A 17,496-nucleotide genomic window follows, 5' to 3' on the forward strand; every position below is an offset into this window, starting at 1 on the left:
AATTATCTTCTTATGGTAAATATATTATTATACAAGGGCCCGTGCGAAACTCTTTTAGCGATTCAATTTGCTGATACATGTGTAATTAAAAACAAAAAAAAAAAAAAGGAAAAGGTAAGTGAGCGTGCAACTATTTGCGCATACGCTTATCTAAGCTTTCATTTATATAATAATAATAATAATAATAATAATAAAAGAGGAGGAAAAAAAAGGACTTTGTGTAACTGTTTATATTTTTGAGAGATAGGTATCATGCTATCTGCTTCGTTTATTTTATTTAAAAAATAAATTTAGTTAAAAATATAAATCAATTATAATTTAAATTTAAAATTTTAAATATTAATCATTAATTTCTTTGCCACTTTCTCTAGAAACTTTGTGGAACTGTTAAGCAAACTCAACTGTTGAGCCCACAGGGCAAACAACTTTCAGTCTAGGTCAAATCCCCGTTTGCTGATCTGTAATTACTGACAAAACCAAAGCGCAACTGCAAGTAGACAGTAGACACTGGACACGACCCTCCTTTTACTCCTCCTCCTCCTCCTCTTTCTCCCTCCTCTCCAAGTTAACAACTTTGAAACCCCCCAACCCCAACATTCCAATGTAGAAAGAGAGAGAGAGAGATGCCCTGGTCCTCTTCCTCGTCGCTATGCTCGCGTGTTCGCTCGTGGGTTCGCGATTACGATCGGATCCAATCCCTCGCCGTCACCCTCCTCTACATCCAAGTCCCTTCTCCCACCATCCTCTCCCTCCTCTTTCCTTTTTTCTTTTTTTTTTTCCTCGGCCAAATCGATCGTTTTTTTCCTCTTTTTTTTTTTTTCTCTTCCACAATGTATATTTCCCCAATGTTCTGAATTTGAATTGCGTCTCCTTCTGTTGTTGTATTCGCTGATTGTTGTGCTTACTCATGTTTAAACCTTTTTTTTTTAGGTTATTAATCTCATTATCGTTGTTTTTGAACTGCGATTATTTGTGTGGAGCCGGAGCGACTATTTTTCTGTAAAATTTAATAGTTTTACATGCAACATTGGGCCTCATGTCTCGAGATCTTTTGACAGGTTCAAGGCATGAATTTGAATTAAATGCGAGAAAATTAGATGAGAGCGCTGATCCCATGTAAAACGACTGCTTTGTCTAAAAGTTTATTTAACCTATTAATGAACACCGCTTTCATATTTGACATTCAACAATTAGTTTATAAAAAATTAAAAAATTAAAAAAAAAGAAGTGCAATTTGATGTTTTTGTGCTGTGGATTTGGTTTGGAATTGGTTTCTTATTGCATTAGAAATAAAAGTGAACACATTGCCTATATTTGAATTCTTGTTTTTTGTAACAAAATTTCAGATTGGTTGCGCTCTTCTTGGATCACTCGGTGCGTTGTTCAACGGCGTGTTGTTGATCAATTTGGTCGTGGCGCTCTTTGCTCTCGTCGCCATCGAGAGCAGTAGCCAGAGCCTCGGCCGGACCTACGCCGTGCTTCTCGTCTGCGCTATCGTGCTGGATATCTCTTGGTTCATATTTTTCTCACGCACCATATGGTATGCTTGCTTGGTTTATCGGACACTTACAGGGCAAGTAACTATAAAATTCTATTCATACCTTGTCTATTTTGTGTTTTTTAAATGCCCAAATATGTTTGTTTACTTTGTTGAATTAGTTAGTTTAATTATCAAAGCAGCATAATGAAATGCAAATTGTAAAATTTTCTGCACTGAAGTGTTCCTACCACGAAATCGCACTTAAAACTTATCATATTGTGGTCATTTCGATTGTTTTCTAAATCCTTTTTTTTTTTTCTCAGTTTTTGGTCTATGCCAAAGTTGTCTTTATTAAACTTATTAAAGCTTGCATTTCTTCATAGGAGCATAGCTCCGGAGAAATATGGGCCGCTCTTCGCTTTCTCCGTGAAACTTGCTTTGTCAATGCAAACTATTGGTTTCTCTGTAAGGCTCTGTTCATCAGTCCTATGGATTCAGATGTACAGATTGGGGATTCCAAGTTTCAATAGCATCCGCGAAGAAGATTTTGACGTGAGGGAAAATTTTCTGAATTCAAATTCTGATGACAATTTAGATTGTTTCCTCAATGATTCGGCTTAAATTTTTCCTCTTTTCCAAGATACTTGTGACAAAGGGGGACATCATCATAAGGTAACTTTGCTGTCACGAAAAATTACAATACTGTGATATTCTTATTAATTTATGCATGTATGTATCTTTCGACATGTGGATTTACCTATTTTCATATATTAGAAATTGTTCTAAGAAAAGGGTTAGGGAAAACATGAAAATTTAAGTGAACTTTCGAACTTGTGATTTTGCCTATGTACTGGTGAACTGGTCCTATTTCGAGCAAAACACAGATTTTGTATATGCATAGCTAATAAGTTGCAAATGTTTTGCAAAATAAGATATGGTATTTGGTCATTACACCATTTGGTCATTGGGTTTCTGGACTTTAGCCTGATTTATGAACCTAAGTTCATAAATCAACTTCCATGATTATATTGGCAGAATATGCAGTGTGTTTGTGTATGCACAAGTCGTTATTCTATCAGCTCCTTCTCTGTATTTTCGGTGCTGAATGAATCTCATATGCTTGGTTATCAGTTACTGGTTCTGGGATTCCCATGCATGCTACATGGCAAGTCCGTTTTGTGTTCTTGATCAGAATTTGGTAATCATACAGACTCTCATATTTGTCTTTAGTTAGCTCAAATAAGATTTTCGGCGCAACCAGATAAAGCTTTAAACTTTACTCTCTGGGTGGTAAGCAAATTCAGTAATCGTAATGAAACTGTATCGTGTACTGGCCTGCCTCTTCAGATTATATCTTTTTTACTACATTTGTTCATTTCCATGTGAGTTTCTTGACATAATTTAAGTTTTACAAAGAACTTGAATATACTTCTTTAAGAATTTTTTTTTTTTTTGTGAAATCCTTATTCCACGGTAATCTCATGTGAATCATTGCAATGACCTAGGGTTGAGGCACAGCACGTTAATCTGTTTGGTTACTGCAATAGTGATGGCTTTTTTTAATTATTTGGCTTGTATGCTTTCTTTCCATGTGTACTTGAGCATGTGGTCGGAGGTTTTAAAACAATGACCGTTGGATTCAAAGTTCGAAGTTTGCTTTCGTAGAGGTAGCAAATCTTTGTAACAATTTGAACTTTTTTCCGCAAGCTGCATACTGCTGCTGATTCTCTGCTATCTCTGACTGTTTTATTTTCACTGTGCAGGCTGATCCTTCATTGGAAAAGCTGCGAACAAATACTGCATTATTAACCGACATTTGGATTTTGGGCCTTGCTCGATAACATCTATCGTGCTCGTATATGTACAGTTCCTATCTTTTGAGCCATTTTACCCTGCATACAGTGAATTTATACAGAGAGAACCACACCCTTCTCTTGCTTTTCCATATTATGTAAATAGTCAAGTTGTAGTTATCGTCTTATCGGTACTTCTGGTCGGCACATTTTGAGTGAAGAGATTTAGGAGATTTGATGGCAATTTTTCTTCGCATATTTCTTGCAGAAGATTTAAGCTTTTCTCTTTTAACATCTGGTTTTTGCACCAGATGAACATGTTTTTTTTTTTTTTTTTCGTTTGATACTTGAACAATTTACAGAAGGTAAAAATGTATGAAGATCCCTCAACTACATGCAGTTTCTTTTTTGTCAGGTTCTCTTCATAACTTTTGATTGCTGTGAGTTTAATTATTATTCTAAATTGAGCTAGAAATGTGCGTAAATTAACGCCTTTATTTGCTCTTAGTCGTTAATTATTAACAAAAATTCTAGTTGCATTGCCTGAAAAACGGCTTTCGGAATGGTTATATATTTAGGGTAATCTTCAAGTTGCTCTCCTGTGGTGCAGCGCATTTTCACTTTGCCTCCCCTGGTTCAAAAAATTGTGCTTTACTTCTCTTTGGTTTAGCTCGTTTTTATTTTTCCACACTGTAGTTTAAAAAATTGTATTTAACTATTCTTTGGTTTAACGTATATTTTAATTTGTCATCTTGTGATTTTTTTTAAAAAAATTTACTTTACCATCTCATTTGACATAAAGTTTTTTGTGAAATAAAAATTAAACTACAGAAATGCAAAATCTATTTTTTTTGAACCATGTGGTGGCAAAATAAAATATATGTTGTACCACAGAGATAATTTTAGTCTGCGCTTGATATAATGGTAAAATTGTATATAATTTATTTGAATTATGGATCATTTTGAATTGGCTATCTAATCTTTCAGAATTTTACTTTTATTATATATTTTTTAAAATTATTTGATTTGAGTTAGTTACCGATACTTTGACTTAAAATTTTAAGTTACTTTAATAAATTAATAATTACAAGAATTATATGGAGTATGTTGACTAAATCCATAAAAATAAACAATGTATCAAAGTTTAAAGGCAAAGGCAAACTGTCTTTGATTGACTTAAATCAAATAAACTGAAATGTCTTAATAGTAAAATTTAAAATTTTGAAAGATTAGATAGTCAAATCAAAATTCTTTATAGTTCAAATAAATTTAGTACGTTTTTATCTAACAAAATATAGATTGGTTAATTATAACTTAAAAAGATGCATAAATTTAAAAAATAGTAATAATTAAAGCACAATAAATGAGGTGCGCATAAATGTTGCAGTGAGATTGGCCAGAGAATTAAACATGCCAGGTTGGACCACAATTGTGGCGAATGGGTCCCATAAGACTGAATCTTAGTATGCCACGTGGCGCTCTCTGGTCGGTCATAGATTTAGTGCTACAAAGGGGCCCACAAAGGAAAAAAAACTATTGCCTAGACCAAGTCTACGACTATTCTAATACCATATCAGACACCATGTTAAAAAAAATTTAGAAATAGTCTTAACAACAGTATCCTCGAGAACATCTCTGATACCATATCACCCGAATATATAAATTTAATAAAAAAATGATATGAAAATAGTTACAACGATGAAAATCTCGTCTACGGTGTGCTTGAATTGTGATTTCTTCGTCAAGTTACAGCGATACGATTCATGTGGCCAACATTGTCACTGTGTGGACGTTTTTGTCGCATTATCAAGCGATGAATTGGCCACCACTAGTCTTAAACTGCTAAAATGGGTCGTTATATCTACAGCAAATATGAATGTATGGGACCGCTATATATTGTGTGAAGCATAGGAAATTTGAATTTGAATCTATGTTTTGAGTGAAAGGTGTGCATGCTTTGTGGCCTTTTAGCATCTTCAATGGAGAAAAAAGTGCCCGAGAAACAAGAATTTAAGAGAGAGATGAAATTATTGCGTGCACATGTGTATTCGTAGGTTTGTGTATCAAAATGACTCTACTGTCCATTTCATCACTTATTTTAACTTTAATAATTCAGTTTATAAATAATGAATAATTTAATATATATATAGTAAAATATGATATGAGACTAAAAATAAACACTAATATAGCGCACTATTGCATTAATGCATCAAGAGTAGAAAAAAAAGCTTTCTGTATTTATTTATTTATTTATTGAGAGAGAGAGAGAGAGAGAGAGGTGGTTGGTTGAGAGGAAAGGGAAATCCCACCACTGCAGGCCATTCAGAGAAAAGCAAACCAAAGATTAAAATTAGAAAAAGAGACAGAGCATTGAGTGAGTCATTGACAAAATAGAACTCTCTCTAAAACAAACATTAATACAAGTAGAAAAAGAACATGTACCAAAAATATTGAGAACCTCCTAAAATAAAAGAAGAGAGGAACATTGGCTTTGTTCCTCCCCTTCTCCTCCCCTCCCCACCAAACCCAACCACCATTCATAACACACACAGGATTATATTACCCAAGGTGAGAACTTTGTTTCTCTTTCTTCCTTTTTTTTAAAAAAAATTTTGGTAGGAAAAAGTCTCACATTAATGCCGATATAAGTTGGTAAGCATTGAATCCATCTATTTCTCTTCCCACTGCAACCTTTTTTTTACTGTAATCATACGTTGAATCTTTGTGGAGATGAACTTTGTCTTTTTGCGTTTTCATTTTTGTTTGTGCCATGAACTGTTCTGTGATTTTTTGATAAGATAACAATAGAGAAATATTTGATTTTGAGGAGCATATTTTTCTTTGCTTTTTTCCTGTGATTCCTGAGAGATTTGCAGTATGGGTTCTTTTCCTCCTTCATTCCTGCTGTGTTCTCGAAGAAAAGAATCTCCTTTCCCTCAGATCTATGATTTTGGTGTCCAAAGTAAGAAAAAAGACAATTTTTTTATGCTCATATCCTCTGCACATCACCAAAAAACCAACACTTTTGGTTATATATTCATCTGACTCATTGGTCTCCTCTGCTTCACCCTCTCACATCATGTCTCTCTTTTCTACTTAGTTGAATAGGAGGAGGGGGGAGGGATATGGATGGTGCAGCTATGGTGGGGAGATATTGGTGCCACAGGTGCTCACAAATGGTGTACCCTGTAATGGAGGTGGAGATCAAATGCCCTCATTGTGATAGTGGTTTCGTCGAAGAGATCAGCGGCAGAGGCGACGACGCAGCAGATCTCAGCTCCGATCGCGCCCTCTCCCTCTGGGCCCCGATCCTCCTCGGCATGATGGGCAGCTCCTCCCGCCGCCGCCGACGCAGATTTCGAATTGCAGAAGCAGCAGCAGCAGCAGCAGCAGCAGAAGAAGACGATTACGATGACGACCGCGAACGCGACCGCCAATTGGAAGCTGTCGTGCGGCGGTGGCGGCGGAGCTCGGCAATCCTGCAGTTGCTCCATTCCCTGAGAGACAGAAACAGGTTAATGGATTCTGACAATTTTGACAGAGAGAGGGAGAGGGAGAGGGAGAGGGAGGGGTTGTTCCTCATCAATCCTTTCAATCAGGCCTTGATTCTCAGCCAAAATGATCAGAATCAGAATTCAAGAAGCAACGAGAGCGCAACCATTTCGCTGGGGGACTACTTCCTCGGCCCGGGACTGGATCTCCTGCTGCAGCATTTGGCCGATAATGATCCGAACCGACACGGGACGCCGCCTGCAAAGAAGGAGGCCGTCGATTCGATGCCCGTGGTGAAGATCGGCGAGGCCGCCAGCTGCTCGGTTTGCCTGGAAGAGTTTGTTTTCGGTGAGGAGGCGCGGGAGATGCCCTGCAGCCATAAGTTCCACGGCAAATGCATACTGCCTTGGCTGGAGCTGCACAGCTCGTGCCCGGTCTGTCGGTTTCAGATGCCGGTGGACGAATCCAAGGAGCCGAATGCAGGCGAGGGGAGTGAGAGTAGTCATAGTTCGGGAGGTCGAAATGGCGGCAACAATGAAGATGGTGGAGGAAACAGAAGGCGATTCTGGATGCCGGTGCCGTGGCCTTTCAGTGGACTGTTCTCGCTGTCGGGGTCGGACGGCAACGCAAACTCTTCCCCGACACAGCCGTCGTCGTCTTCTCGGGGAGGAGGCGACGATTCTTGGCGCGACGAGCACTGAAAATGCGGCGTGTTCGATTTTCGTAAATGGCGGGCTAACGAGGACAAAGTGCTTGTTTCACACTCTTTCTGTGGCTTATAACTATGTTGTGTACATATTGTTTCAATTCACGTAATATGATGCATCATAGAAAGTATTTTTAAGTTCTGAAGTTTTCAAGTTCCCCGAATCTGAACACAAACATTGCACTGAGCTGTGACCCCTTTAGAACCAACATTTGAAGCAAAAGGAATAAACAAAAAATTTAAAACTTGAGCATTTGCCTTTTGATTTTGAGTGCTTTGAAGTTTCTTGTAAAGCAACAAATCGCATTTACAAGTCACATCTATTCGAGGACAATTATACACGCAAAATAATTAAAAGCACCCGCGTGAGTTGTAGGCGAAAAGAAACGCCCAGATTCAAGTTCCCACTCAATAACAAGACAAGATGATGCAGTTTTCAGAGCACACACAAATGCCCACAATATCCATAAAAAAGAAGATTTTTCCGTACAAAACTCGAGAACATGTTTAATATACATTATTATTATTAGTATTCAAAGTTAAAAAAAAATTATCATTAATAGAACGATGAGTGCTATTCTATTCGGAGGGCATATCCACATTCAGAAGAGGATGTTATTAACAAAGCCACGTTCATCATCTGTGAGAAAAATCTAATGAACCTACTCGCCACCCACTAATAAAGTTTGATCAGATTCAATCAGCGTCTGTAACTAGTAAAAGAAGTGTTAAATAGATGCACCCAATTTTAAGCCAATTTTTAACTCCGCAACAAGAAATGAAGAGCCTTCTTCCTTTCTTGTAGAACAATCTGAACGGTTTCAGCACATAGAAGAGTTCTGAATGTGCAAAATGTGACCAACTATTTGGCCATTGTCCTCTAAGAATATTAAATAAGATATTGATGAATGTGATCTTTAGCAACACTAGTTTATCAGATAAATTAAATGATTGCAAAATCAGAAACAATCGTACAGTTTCGCTAATGATACTGTAACCAAATACAATGTTTAAATAAGAGCATCGTCGGATCTTTTGGATAAATTAGGATCTTTTGGGATAAATTAACAAAACGAATTGGCTCACTATCTCCATCTATACCAGCATTTCTTCTGAAAGGGAGGTAAAATTAGACTACCTGGCATGAAGTGAGCCCAAAAAACTATTTTAACTATGTGGAGGCCACTTCGTCGCAACCAACCAATATCAAATTGTTCAACCTCGAAGTCTCTAAAATTGCTTCTCTCAAAAGCCTCCCCAGGAGAATGACCTAGAGTTCATCATGAGTTGAGGGTTGCCTCATCATGTCATCCAATTTCTGCTGCAGTTCCTGTTAGACCACAAAATTTGCCATCTTGCATTAAAAACCACAGTATTGATTTTGCAAATTTGGTCTAGAATATCCCTGCCCGGACCAAAACGCTCCTAACTAGAAACTCTAGTGCACTGATTTATTGTGAGGTCGGCAAAAGAGCATTTCAGTTCATAAAATGATGTTAGTCCAAACTCGCCAAAAAATAAAAAAGTGGGTCGAAGTTGCAATATTGCAAAATAGATGGATTATTTCTGCAAAATCCCAAATAATTTGCTACTATGGCCAAACACCAAGAAAGTAGACACGTATTAATTTCAGAGAAAGGAAGTACCTTTAGCCTTTCTTCGTAACATAGCAAAGGAGTTGATAGTATAGCCACATATCTGCCAGTAACATCAATAATGAGTTAAGAGGAATTACAAGTGGAAATGGAAAGGTCTAAAGTAAGAAAGAAACATATGACATACTCGCATCTGCTCGGTTCATCAACCTCAGTTAGCTCATTCTTTAATCCACATCTAAGCCTGACCTGTACAATAATGTGAAACATTGAGGACCATGGCCACCGAAATAGATCACACATTCTTTGTAAGACATTATAGGAAGTTACCTTTAGGCTTCTGTCGGGGCCATTCCAGCATCTATCTCCATTAGAAAAATGCATGATGCGATAAGACTCCTCAAATTTGTCCCACCGCCTAGCGAAAGCAAGTATTGTAAGCCTTTCAGATTCGCATGAATCTAGTAGAAACTTTTCTATTTTAGAAAGGTATAATTTCCTGCTTCTGGGATCACCATTGTTGACAAAACATAAAATAGCATGTTTATGTCGCGTTTGTACCTATACCCCACCCTCAACCCCACTCCCCTGAAAAGGGGTAGTAGGAGATGAAAGAACTCATGACCCCACTTCTTACTGACTGAAAGTATTAAATCATTCTCCTGCTGCATCTTGTCAGTCTAGTCAAATTAATTCCTAAAACCCTCGTCTCTATCATCCATGCTCATATTCTTTTGTCTTTTATATGATGAGGTCATAAAAGAGATGTTTTCTTTTTTTATTTTCATTTAATCATTGCAGGCATCTGTACATGATCGACAACAGAAAGTATAAAGAAGGGCAGCAATGAAGTAGTTTTCCTTTCTAATGTTTTCTTTCTTCCATTTGGGCTTGGGCAGCCGCGGGGGGGAGGCATGCTGCATGCTTGTGAATTCTCAATGTTATTCATAGATAAAAAGCTATAATAGATAACATAAATGATTTATTTCACCCTTCAGTCAGCAGAATTCATTCGTACCAACTATTGTTATTCCAAAGTTGCTTAATTAAGACAAATTCATTTGAACAAATTCTAAGCAAATAGTGTAAAGAACCAACTGCTTACACTTTGCATAAGTTTAATTGCAACAATTACGTATATCAGAACTTGCTAACCAAAATCTCATCAAGTGTGGAGAAGGTTGAGATGAATATAACAACATAAATAATCTGGTCTTCATAATTGCAGACGAAATAACTTTAAAGATGACATGAGACTTTCAATGTGAGGTACGACTCTTAGATCTTACAAAGGCGGGACAATTCATTGGTTGTACTACTACGTAGTAACAAAGATCATCATGAGAACTTACCCCAATTGAGTCGAACTGTGGCCTTCATTCTGGGATGCTTTTTTGAACGGACAGACTTTGTAAACATACCTAACAAGAATAAATTCCAGAAGTCAGTATACCAATGATCACCCTTCAAGTACATCACATAAAGATGAAAACAAATATATTATTTACATACTTGTTCTGCTTGCTCTCAAAGCATTGGTCATAAAAGGAGTAGAATTCTTTCTCCTTACCTAGTAAGCAAAGAAGAATAAACAGTAATTATTGGAGTTTATATATAGCACGAGCATCAGAGAACTTTTGCATAAGAAATTAAAGCTAACTAAAGTAACTGGCTGGCACTATACTTCTATGACATTTTCCTGCAGTAAGATTACAGAAACACAAACACCAGTGGACAAGCACTTGAAAAAGACAATATTATTATATGCTTATATTTGTGGACCCTAAAGAAGTAATTTAGTTAGGCACTTAGGCAACAGAATGGAGGCACAAATGAGAAACTTTAACAACAAAGATATGGCTAAATTATCTGATAATTGCAGATTTCTCTACCTTTTCCATCTACCACTATCCTATTTTATTTTCTCTGTTGTGATCCAAACCTGTCTGGACCTGAGGTCCCACAGGTTGGATATGTGAATGAAAATAAAAGATATGCAAATAAATTTCATGATGGTATGGATTCCCATTTTTCCTCACCAAAATCATGTTTTAGCTTCTCCGTCAAGCTGGAAATTCTCGATCGTAACTTGGACAACTTTGAACTGGAGTCATCATATTCCTTCCTGACATGAGAAGCCTCTAGAAAAATACATACCTCACATTATTCCAATATAAATTCTTCTCTTACATGATTTTGCGAGAACTATAACTCTTACCTGATAGATCCACTGGGGTCTTGAAAAAGTTAAAGGCTTGAAGAACACTTTGCACCTTTTGCTGAATCTTTTCCAGCCATGATGAACCCCCCGAATCAGTCAAATCTGTAAAAATGAGCAATAAAGTAGAAGTCATGCTCCTTACTCAGGACTAACAAAATATCTGCTACTCTAGTTGCCACAAAAGTGGTTTTGTGTATATACCCCTCAAGATACATATACTGCGCTCGTATGCCACCCTAAAGTTATAATTTGTACCTGTACTACTAAAAATAACCAACATTTACATGTATTAATTATATTGGAAATCATTAAATTATGGTTATAATCGTGATTTCTTTTGCATTATTTAGTTTTAATAATTCGTCATCAAACTTGTAATGGGAAGTTGGCCAGAGGGGAATACATACAAATATGGGTTTTCTAAGGGCATAGTTGCAGATTTCAAGTTTTAAGGGTATACAGGCAAATACAGATATTTTTAGGGTATATATACAAATTCCTTCGAAATTAATTTGAGAACAATATATGTTAATAGGAAGATTACACATTAAGAACCTGAATGGTCACTTTTGCCTGCTTCATCACTGTAATAAGAGTCAGCAGGATCAATATGGTCTTCATTGTATTCCTCATCTCGTTCATCCTCGAAGTCATCCTCCTCATACCTGTTTGCTTCTTCATCAGTTTCTGAATTATATCCATCGTAACTCTCCTCTGCAGGCTCTGGTATTTCAGTATCCAGCCTATATTCATCTCCTTCCTCTTTGGCATTCTCTCTTACTTCATCTGTTTTTGGCGCAACATTTTCACCAGTCCAGCGAGAAGCTATCAGTCGACCTAGTTCCTCTTTCGATAAGCCTTCGGTATCAAGAGGAGCATGATCCTGCGTAATTCTCATGCTGTTAAGAAACAGCATACCAATCACCAAACATTTTCTCATATATGAATGAGACGAATCAGATTCTAATTTAGCTCAAGTCTTGATAGAGAGAAAGAAAGAGATAAACTAACTTCATAATGTGTCACACTATGTTAGCCTCTCTTTTGTTCTAAAGCATCTAAATCGGTTTGAATAAACGACCACAAGTGACCTGATAAACTTAATCAGTCACATAACTCGACCCTCTAAGACAAGAGTGTTCTACTAGGAACTTATGATTATCAAATATTCTTGACAGATGCTCCACGTGAGTTTATTGTTAGATAAACCTGTGTCTTGGCTAGCCATTTTGGGAACCATGAATTAACTTTTTTTCAACTATCAAAGTACAAAACCTCAGGTAGACGGATTTAGATGAGTCAAATGTCTGCCTAATAAACACAAACATACTGAACTAGTTCATTACCTGCCACAGCAGAATTAAAATGCTTTAAAATAGCTCATATATTTTAGTTCCAAAAATATTCGCAAATGTCACTCTTGGTGATGGAATCATGAACTTTGCCCTTTACCTGTTCCTCTGATGTTTTAGAAGCCGCCTTAGCTGCAGAATCATCTCTACTAGCAGCCTTGATCATGTTGTCATCTTCGCTTTCCACTACATGCTGATAGAAATATCCAAAGTAAGCATTAGGATATCAATCAAATTCTTTATGACATGATAGCTCAGGCATAAGAGTATTGCCACACAGCTTATACCTCTTCAAGTGTAGGGGTAGAAGATAACCCATCAATTGGTTCATCATCTCCAATATACGATTCGATATTTCCTTGATCGTCAACCTCATCTCCTTCATCAGATTTGGTGTTTTCTTGATTATTTCCATCTTCAACTTCGGTTCTGTGATCATTTCCTTCCTACACACATTTAGAAAGAACAAAAAGGACCTTAGCAAAATGGTAGAATGCTTATACGTGTTACAGTCCATAAATTCAATCAAGTGGACCTAAAGAAAAAAAGCACAAAATGATCACCATCTGGAACTTTGACCCTTTTTTTTTTAGAGAGATAAGTAGCATGCTACCAGCTTCGTTTATTTCATTTAGAAATAAACTTAGCTGGAAATGTGAATCAACTAGGATTCGAACTTGGGACCTCGGGTACCAACCACCAAGCCCTTTGCCACTTGCGCTAGGAATAGTCGGTAACTTTGACCATTTTTTATCAAGCCAGTGCAAGCAAGATGTATCAAAACATATATGTCCTCTATATTCTCGCGCATTGTCAGACTGATGGAACTTCATATTACAAAACATATATTTTTCCCAAACAGAAATTCATTTAACGGGCTGAGCCAAAACAGGCAAGTAAAACTAGGGTGTTAAGCACTAAATTAGGTTGGGTGTTAAGAACATTAAATGTATAATGCATTTGACATAGACTGCTTATCAACAAATTCAGTAAGACAAAAAGACAGATGCTGCCTGGACAATGATGCGAAGTTTGCAAATACATGCTGACTTGGTGTCGCAATCTAACAAATTAATTTAATTTGCTTTGCATGCATTATGTTCAATAAAATTGAAAGACAAAAAAAATCAGACGTATAAAAACTTGAAAATAAAAGGTAAATCTATAATAAAATTAAAGTGATTAACATAACAGGTGCCATCACCTCCACCTTTTGGGGAAAATTATAGTAACTATAAATAAATTTTAATTTTTATATAGGTTTGATTTGAATATTTTTTGGTATAGACTGGGATTGCTTTTGATTTTGGTCTATTTGGCCCTATTTCTAGTTTCATTAGAATTTCAGTAGATATTGCAAACATTTTTTACATTTTCTAAGATTGAGTTCTGGATAAAAACTAGGAAAAAAATATTGCATAATGCACCAAGAAAAAGAAAACAAGAGAAATTAAATGGAATTATGGTGACTACTAACCTGTAATTGGACTTCTGACGATTTTTCAAGAGTCGCATCAACATTTCCCTCTTGAGAATCCTGAGTTGCTTTCTTATCTTCGATGGCTTGCTTTTCAGCTTCTTCTTTTAGCCTCTTTTCTTCCTTCTCTTTCTTTAAGCGTTCTTCTTCCTCTGCCTTTTCTATTCGTTCTTTTTGTTCTAAATGAGAGGAAAAAGCAAAATCTTAATAAGCTGCAAGAGGTTCTTCGACAACTTTACGTATCCTAAATGCACCTCAGAATCCTCTAAACTGTTCATCTATTTTTGAATCGAGAAGATGAAAATGCCTAACATAAGATAAATGATTGAACAATTGCCTAAATAATGAACTCAAATAGTTCCACCTAAAGGCTTAGACGCCACTATTGTGTCACACATTTCCGAACCTCTGCTGCCCCTTTGCCAATAAAATACACAAAATGTCTGAAAAATTATGGTGTATAGCAGCACTTCTAACGTTAAACCTATTTCCAAAAGTAAGGGCATATGTATCATCCAAAAAAGCAAGCCCTAGCTTCAGACAATATGATCGGAATCATATATAATGCAAAAGTTCATAAAACTCTAACACTAAAGTATGTCAATGTTGCAAACACTAAAGTATGTCAATGTTGCAAACTCTTAAGTTACTAACAAGATGGTTTCATTAATTAACCCTAGAACCAGCTACAACTCCATTTTGTATGATCTTTCCTTCCTTGAATTTCAATTTGACTAATATTTCCTTAGATTTCATATGTGCTACCATTTACTCATTATACTTAACAAGAATTAGTCCAAACCTGCTTTAGGAACAAAAGTATACTCGAGTCACCATATCACTATACAAGCTTATGTTAGGAAGAGAAACCAGCCTACTTAATTCCTAAGTAGTATAATTATAGCATATTAGAATAAATAGCTTAATCTATTCTAAAATCAGGGATGTAATTTAAACAATTCAATAGATATAGAGAATAGAGCACCTTTAAGCTTCTCCACCAGGCCGTTAAGTATTTTCTCTTCATTTTTAAGTTTAGCTAACTCTGCTTCATCTTTAGCAAATGCCTGTTTCGCCTTTTCGACCTCCTGGTTCCGAATAGCAACCCCATCTTTAAAAGTTGCTATCTTTTTCTTCAATTTCTCCCTCGCTGCTTTTCCAGCCTCCCAGCATGTATTCTGGCAGTTGGCCTTGCCATCATATTCATCAGTCCCATCGCAACAATCTGCAACAGCATTATGACAATTACAATGAGAATACTTCAATGTTAGATTTTATGGTTCTTAACAGACCAAGAAGTTATAATGACGGAAATAGCAAAAACTACAAACTATCATAAGGCGGGACTATGCATACCAATATCCTAATAAAAGGAACAGTTTTTGTCAATGCCATATGTTGATTTCGGAGTTCCGATGTGGTGACAGTATTTTCTTTGATTTTTCTTTTCAAAGTTCTCATATACTCGTTGTTATATAATTGTCGTCTGAAGAAGTAAAAAAATTAGCCAATTTTACTTCATTACAAGGAGCCGTAATAGTACAAGATGATACATAAAAACGAGGACACATCTTATAATTACTTTTTTCTTTTAACAATAGCATTGCACACTAATGAAAAAGGGCATCACTCTTTCATCCATACCGCATATTCCATCATTCACTCTGGACGAGAAGATCGTGAGGGGAGCATGACCCACATTGCGGCAATAGAATTTCCCTCCTGGGCACGCCGATGTTCCTGCACAACCATAAACACAACAAAGAAATAAATTTACGCATAAAAATCCAATTTTGAACAAGTATCTCTCTTTCTACACCTTGCTATGAAAGAACCTCGCTGCTAAACCGAACTAAACAGCTAACATTTGCAACACCCATCTCAGGAAACTCCAAAATACGTCCAATAGTTCAAATTTTGTGAAGTTTCGCGTACAAATTTTTACCAGGTTCGTCGGTTCCATCGGGGCAATCGCAGAACTCATCGTTGAGCTGATCCCTGGTGAACTGCTTGGATCCGTCCTTGCATTTGATCACGCTGGATCTAAAGTAGTTCTCATCTACCGAATCATGACGTTGCACAAAAGAAACAATTAGGGTTTCCAACAAGATACAGATTCAAAAGAAGGGAACAGAGGGAAGGGCGATCGAGGAGAGGGATTCGTACCTTGCGGAGCGATTCCGAGCGATTCCCGAGGGGGAGGGGTGGCGAACGCGGCGATCCAAAGGAGGGAAACGCATGAGACGAGGAGCGAGAGGCGGAGATGGGGCTTTCGCATGGCGGTGTAGAGAGAGAAAGAGCAAGAGAGAGAGAGAGAGAGAGAGAGAGAGAGAGAGAGAGAGAGGCCCGGGAGGAGGACGAAGCGCGGCGTGCTCCCTCTTTCCATGTGACAAATCGGGGCGGAGTAATTTATATTGGGTTTATAGGCCCATTAAAACTTAAATTGGGCTTTGTGGGCCCAATATGTAAAACCAATTGGGTTCGTTGCCCTATTCGAATTAGACTTGCGACGTTGGTTGGGTTTGATCCAAACCAAAGTGGGTGAACTACTTTAGACATTTATTAAAAAGTTAAAATTAAAAAAAATACTTTCTTTGTTTCGATATGGTATTGAAATTACGCTAGAAAATACAGAAGCATATTTTTTTTATATATTTTTGCCTCAATGTAGTTTTATTTAAATGGCCCTCAATACCAAATGCACACAATAATAAGAGAGAAATGAAAACAGAGAAAACTTTTGATGACTATTTCCAAAACCTAAGCTATTTACAGAGAAAGATTTAGAACAACAATTGCCAAAATTTTAGTTCATTTTGCCTAATGAATGAAACAGGTAGCTCGCTATCTCTTTCTAAAAAAAAAATAATTCCCCAATCCAAGCATTTGAAACCATATCAAGCTCATGACATTCAACTCAAAAACTGAAGATCAACATCCATCCCTGTATCACACTCAGCTCAATCCAATCACCTGGTCAATGGGAATTAGTTTAGGGTTTAGTGGGAGATGTTTGTTGTAGTTGCGTCACGTCATCCTTGTATTAATGGAAAATGCTGTAGTAAATAAGCTTTCCATTATAAGACATAAAAGTGGAAATCGTATCCAATCTGAATCTAACTCAAATCCAATTCGAACAAATTTTCGACCGCTGTTTGAGGTCAAAGCACAGGTGTTAACAATCAAGCTTTGGCCATGAGGATTATGCATGATTTGACTTTTAAGAGAAAGTTCGATCTATATCCTATTATATAGTAAGAGAAAAAAAAAAAAAAAAAAAGAACCAAAATCGAACTAACAAATTGAGAAGGTTGAATGTAATGATTCAATTAAACTCGGTTAATCACTTAAATGATTCAGCAGTTCTTCTACTAATTGTA

The 17,496-nt window shown here is 36.8% G+C and overlaps 3 protein-coding genes across 6 annotated transcripts; 2 read left to right on the forward strand and 1 right to left on the reverse strand.

Annotated features, from left to right (window-relative positions):
- On the forward strand, window positions 390-3,591 carry LOC109709351. Of its 2 annotated transcripts, none has more exons than XM_020231542.1 (4): window positions 390-725; window positions 1,347-1,573; window positions 1,864-2,152; window positions 3,244-3,591. In XM_020231542.1, the coding sequence occupies exons 1-3, from the start codon at window positions 624-626 to the stop codon at window positions 2,099-2,101; spliced, it is 567 nt and encodes a 188-aa protein (XP_020087131.1). In that variant the 5' UTR covers window positions 390-623; the 3' UTR covers window positions 2,102-2,152; window positions 3,244-3,591. The 2 variants fall into 2 exon arrangements, with proteins under 2 accessions (XP_020087131.1, XP_020087132.1); XM_020231543.1 differs by having other exon boundaries at window positions 398-725; window positions 1,347-1,540; window positions 3,244-3,588.
- Window positions 5,580-7,614, forward strand: LOC109709350 (E3 ubiquitin-protein ligase CIP8-like). Of its 2 annotated transcripts, none has more exons than XM_020231541.1 (2): window positions 5,580-5,841; window positions 6,382-7,614. In XM_020231541.1, the coding sequence occupies exon 2, from the start codon at window positions 6,399-6,401 to the stop codon at window positions 7,464-7,466; it is 1,068 nt and encodes a 355-aa protein (XP_020087130.1). In that variant the 5' UTR covers window positions 5,580-5,841; window positions 6,382-6,398; the 3' UTR covers window positions 7,467-7,614. The 2 variants fall into 2 exon arrangements, with proteins under 2 accessions (XP_020087130.1, XP_020087129.1); XM_020231540.1 differs by having other exon boundaries at window positions 5,581-5,841; window positions 6,374-7,614.
- Window positions 8,388-16,458, reverse strand: LOC109709491 (glucosidase 2 subunit beta). 2 transcript variants are annotated; one of them, XM_020231751.1, is made up of 16 exons: window positions 16,283-16,458; window positions 16,062-16,175; window positions 15,761-15,856; window positions 15,102-15,341; window positions 14,117-14,295; window positions 12,927-13,085; window positions 12,740-12,832; window positions 11,843-12,170; window positions 11,285-11,374; window positions 11,106-11,207; window positions 10,579-10,636; window positions 10,419-10,487; window positions 9,397-9,484; window positions 9,254-9,315; window positions 9,118-9,169; window positions 8,388-8,801 (listed from the first exon to the last, which is right to left on the reverse strand). In XM_020231751.1, exons 1-16 carry the CDS (start codon window positions 16,392-16,394, stop codon window positions 8,742-8,744), a joined length of 1,902 nt encoding a protein of 633 aa, XP_020087340.1. In that variant the 5' UTR covers window positions 16,395-16,458; the 3' UTR covers window positions 8,388-8,741. The 2 variants fall into 2 exon arrangements, with proteins under 2 accessions (XP_020087340.1, XP_020087339.1); XM_020231750.1 differs by having other exon boundaries at window positions 11,285-11,389; window positions 16,283-16,457.

Source organism: Ananas comosus, linkage group 4 (genome assembly GCF_001540865.1).
Source record: "Ananas comosus cultivar F153 linkage group 4, ASM154086v1, whole genome shotgun sequence".
NCBI lineage: Eukaryota > Viridiplantae > Streptophyta > Magnoliopsida > Poales > Bromeliaceae > Ananas > Ananas comosus.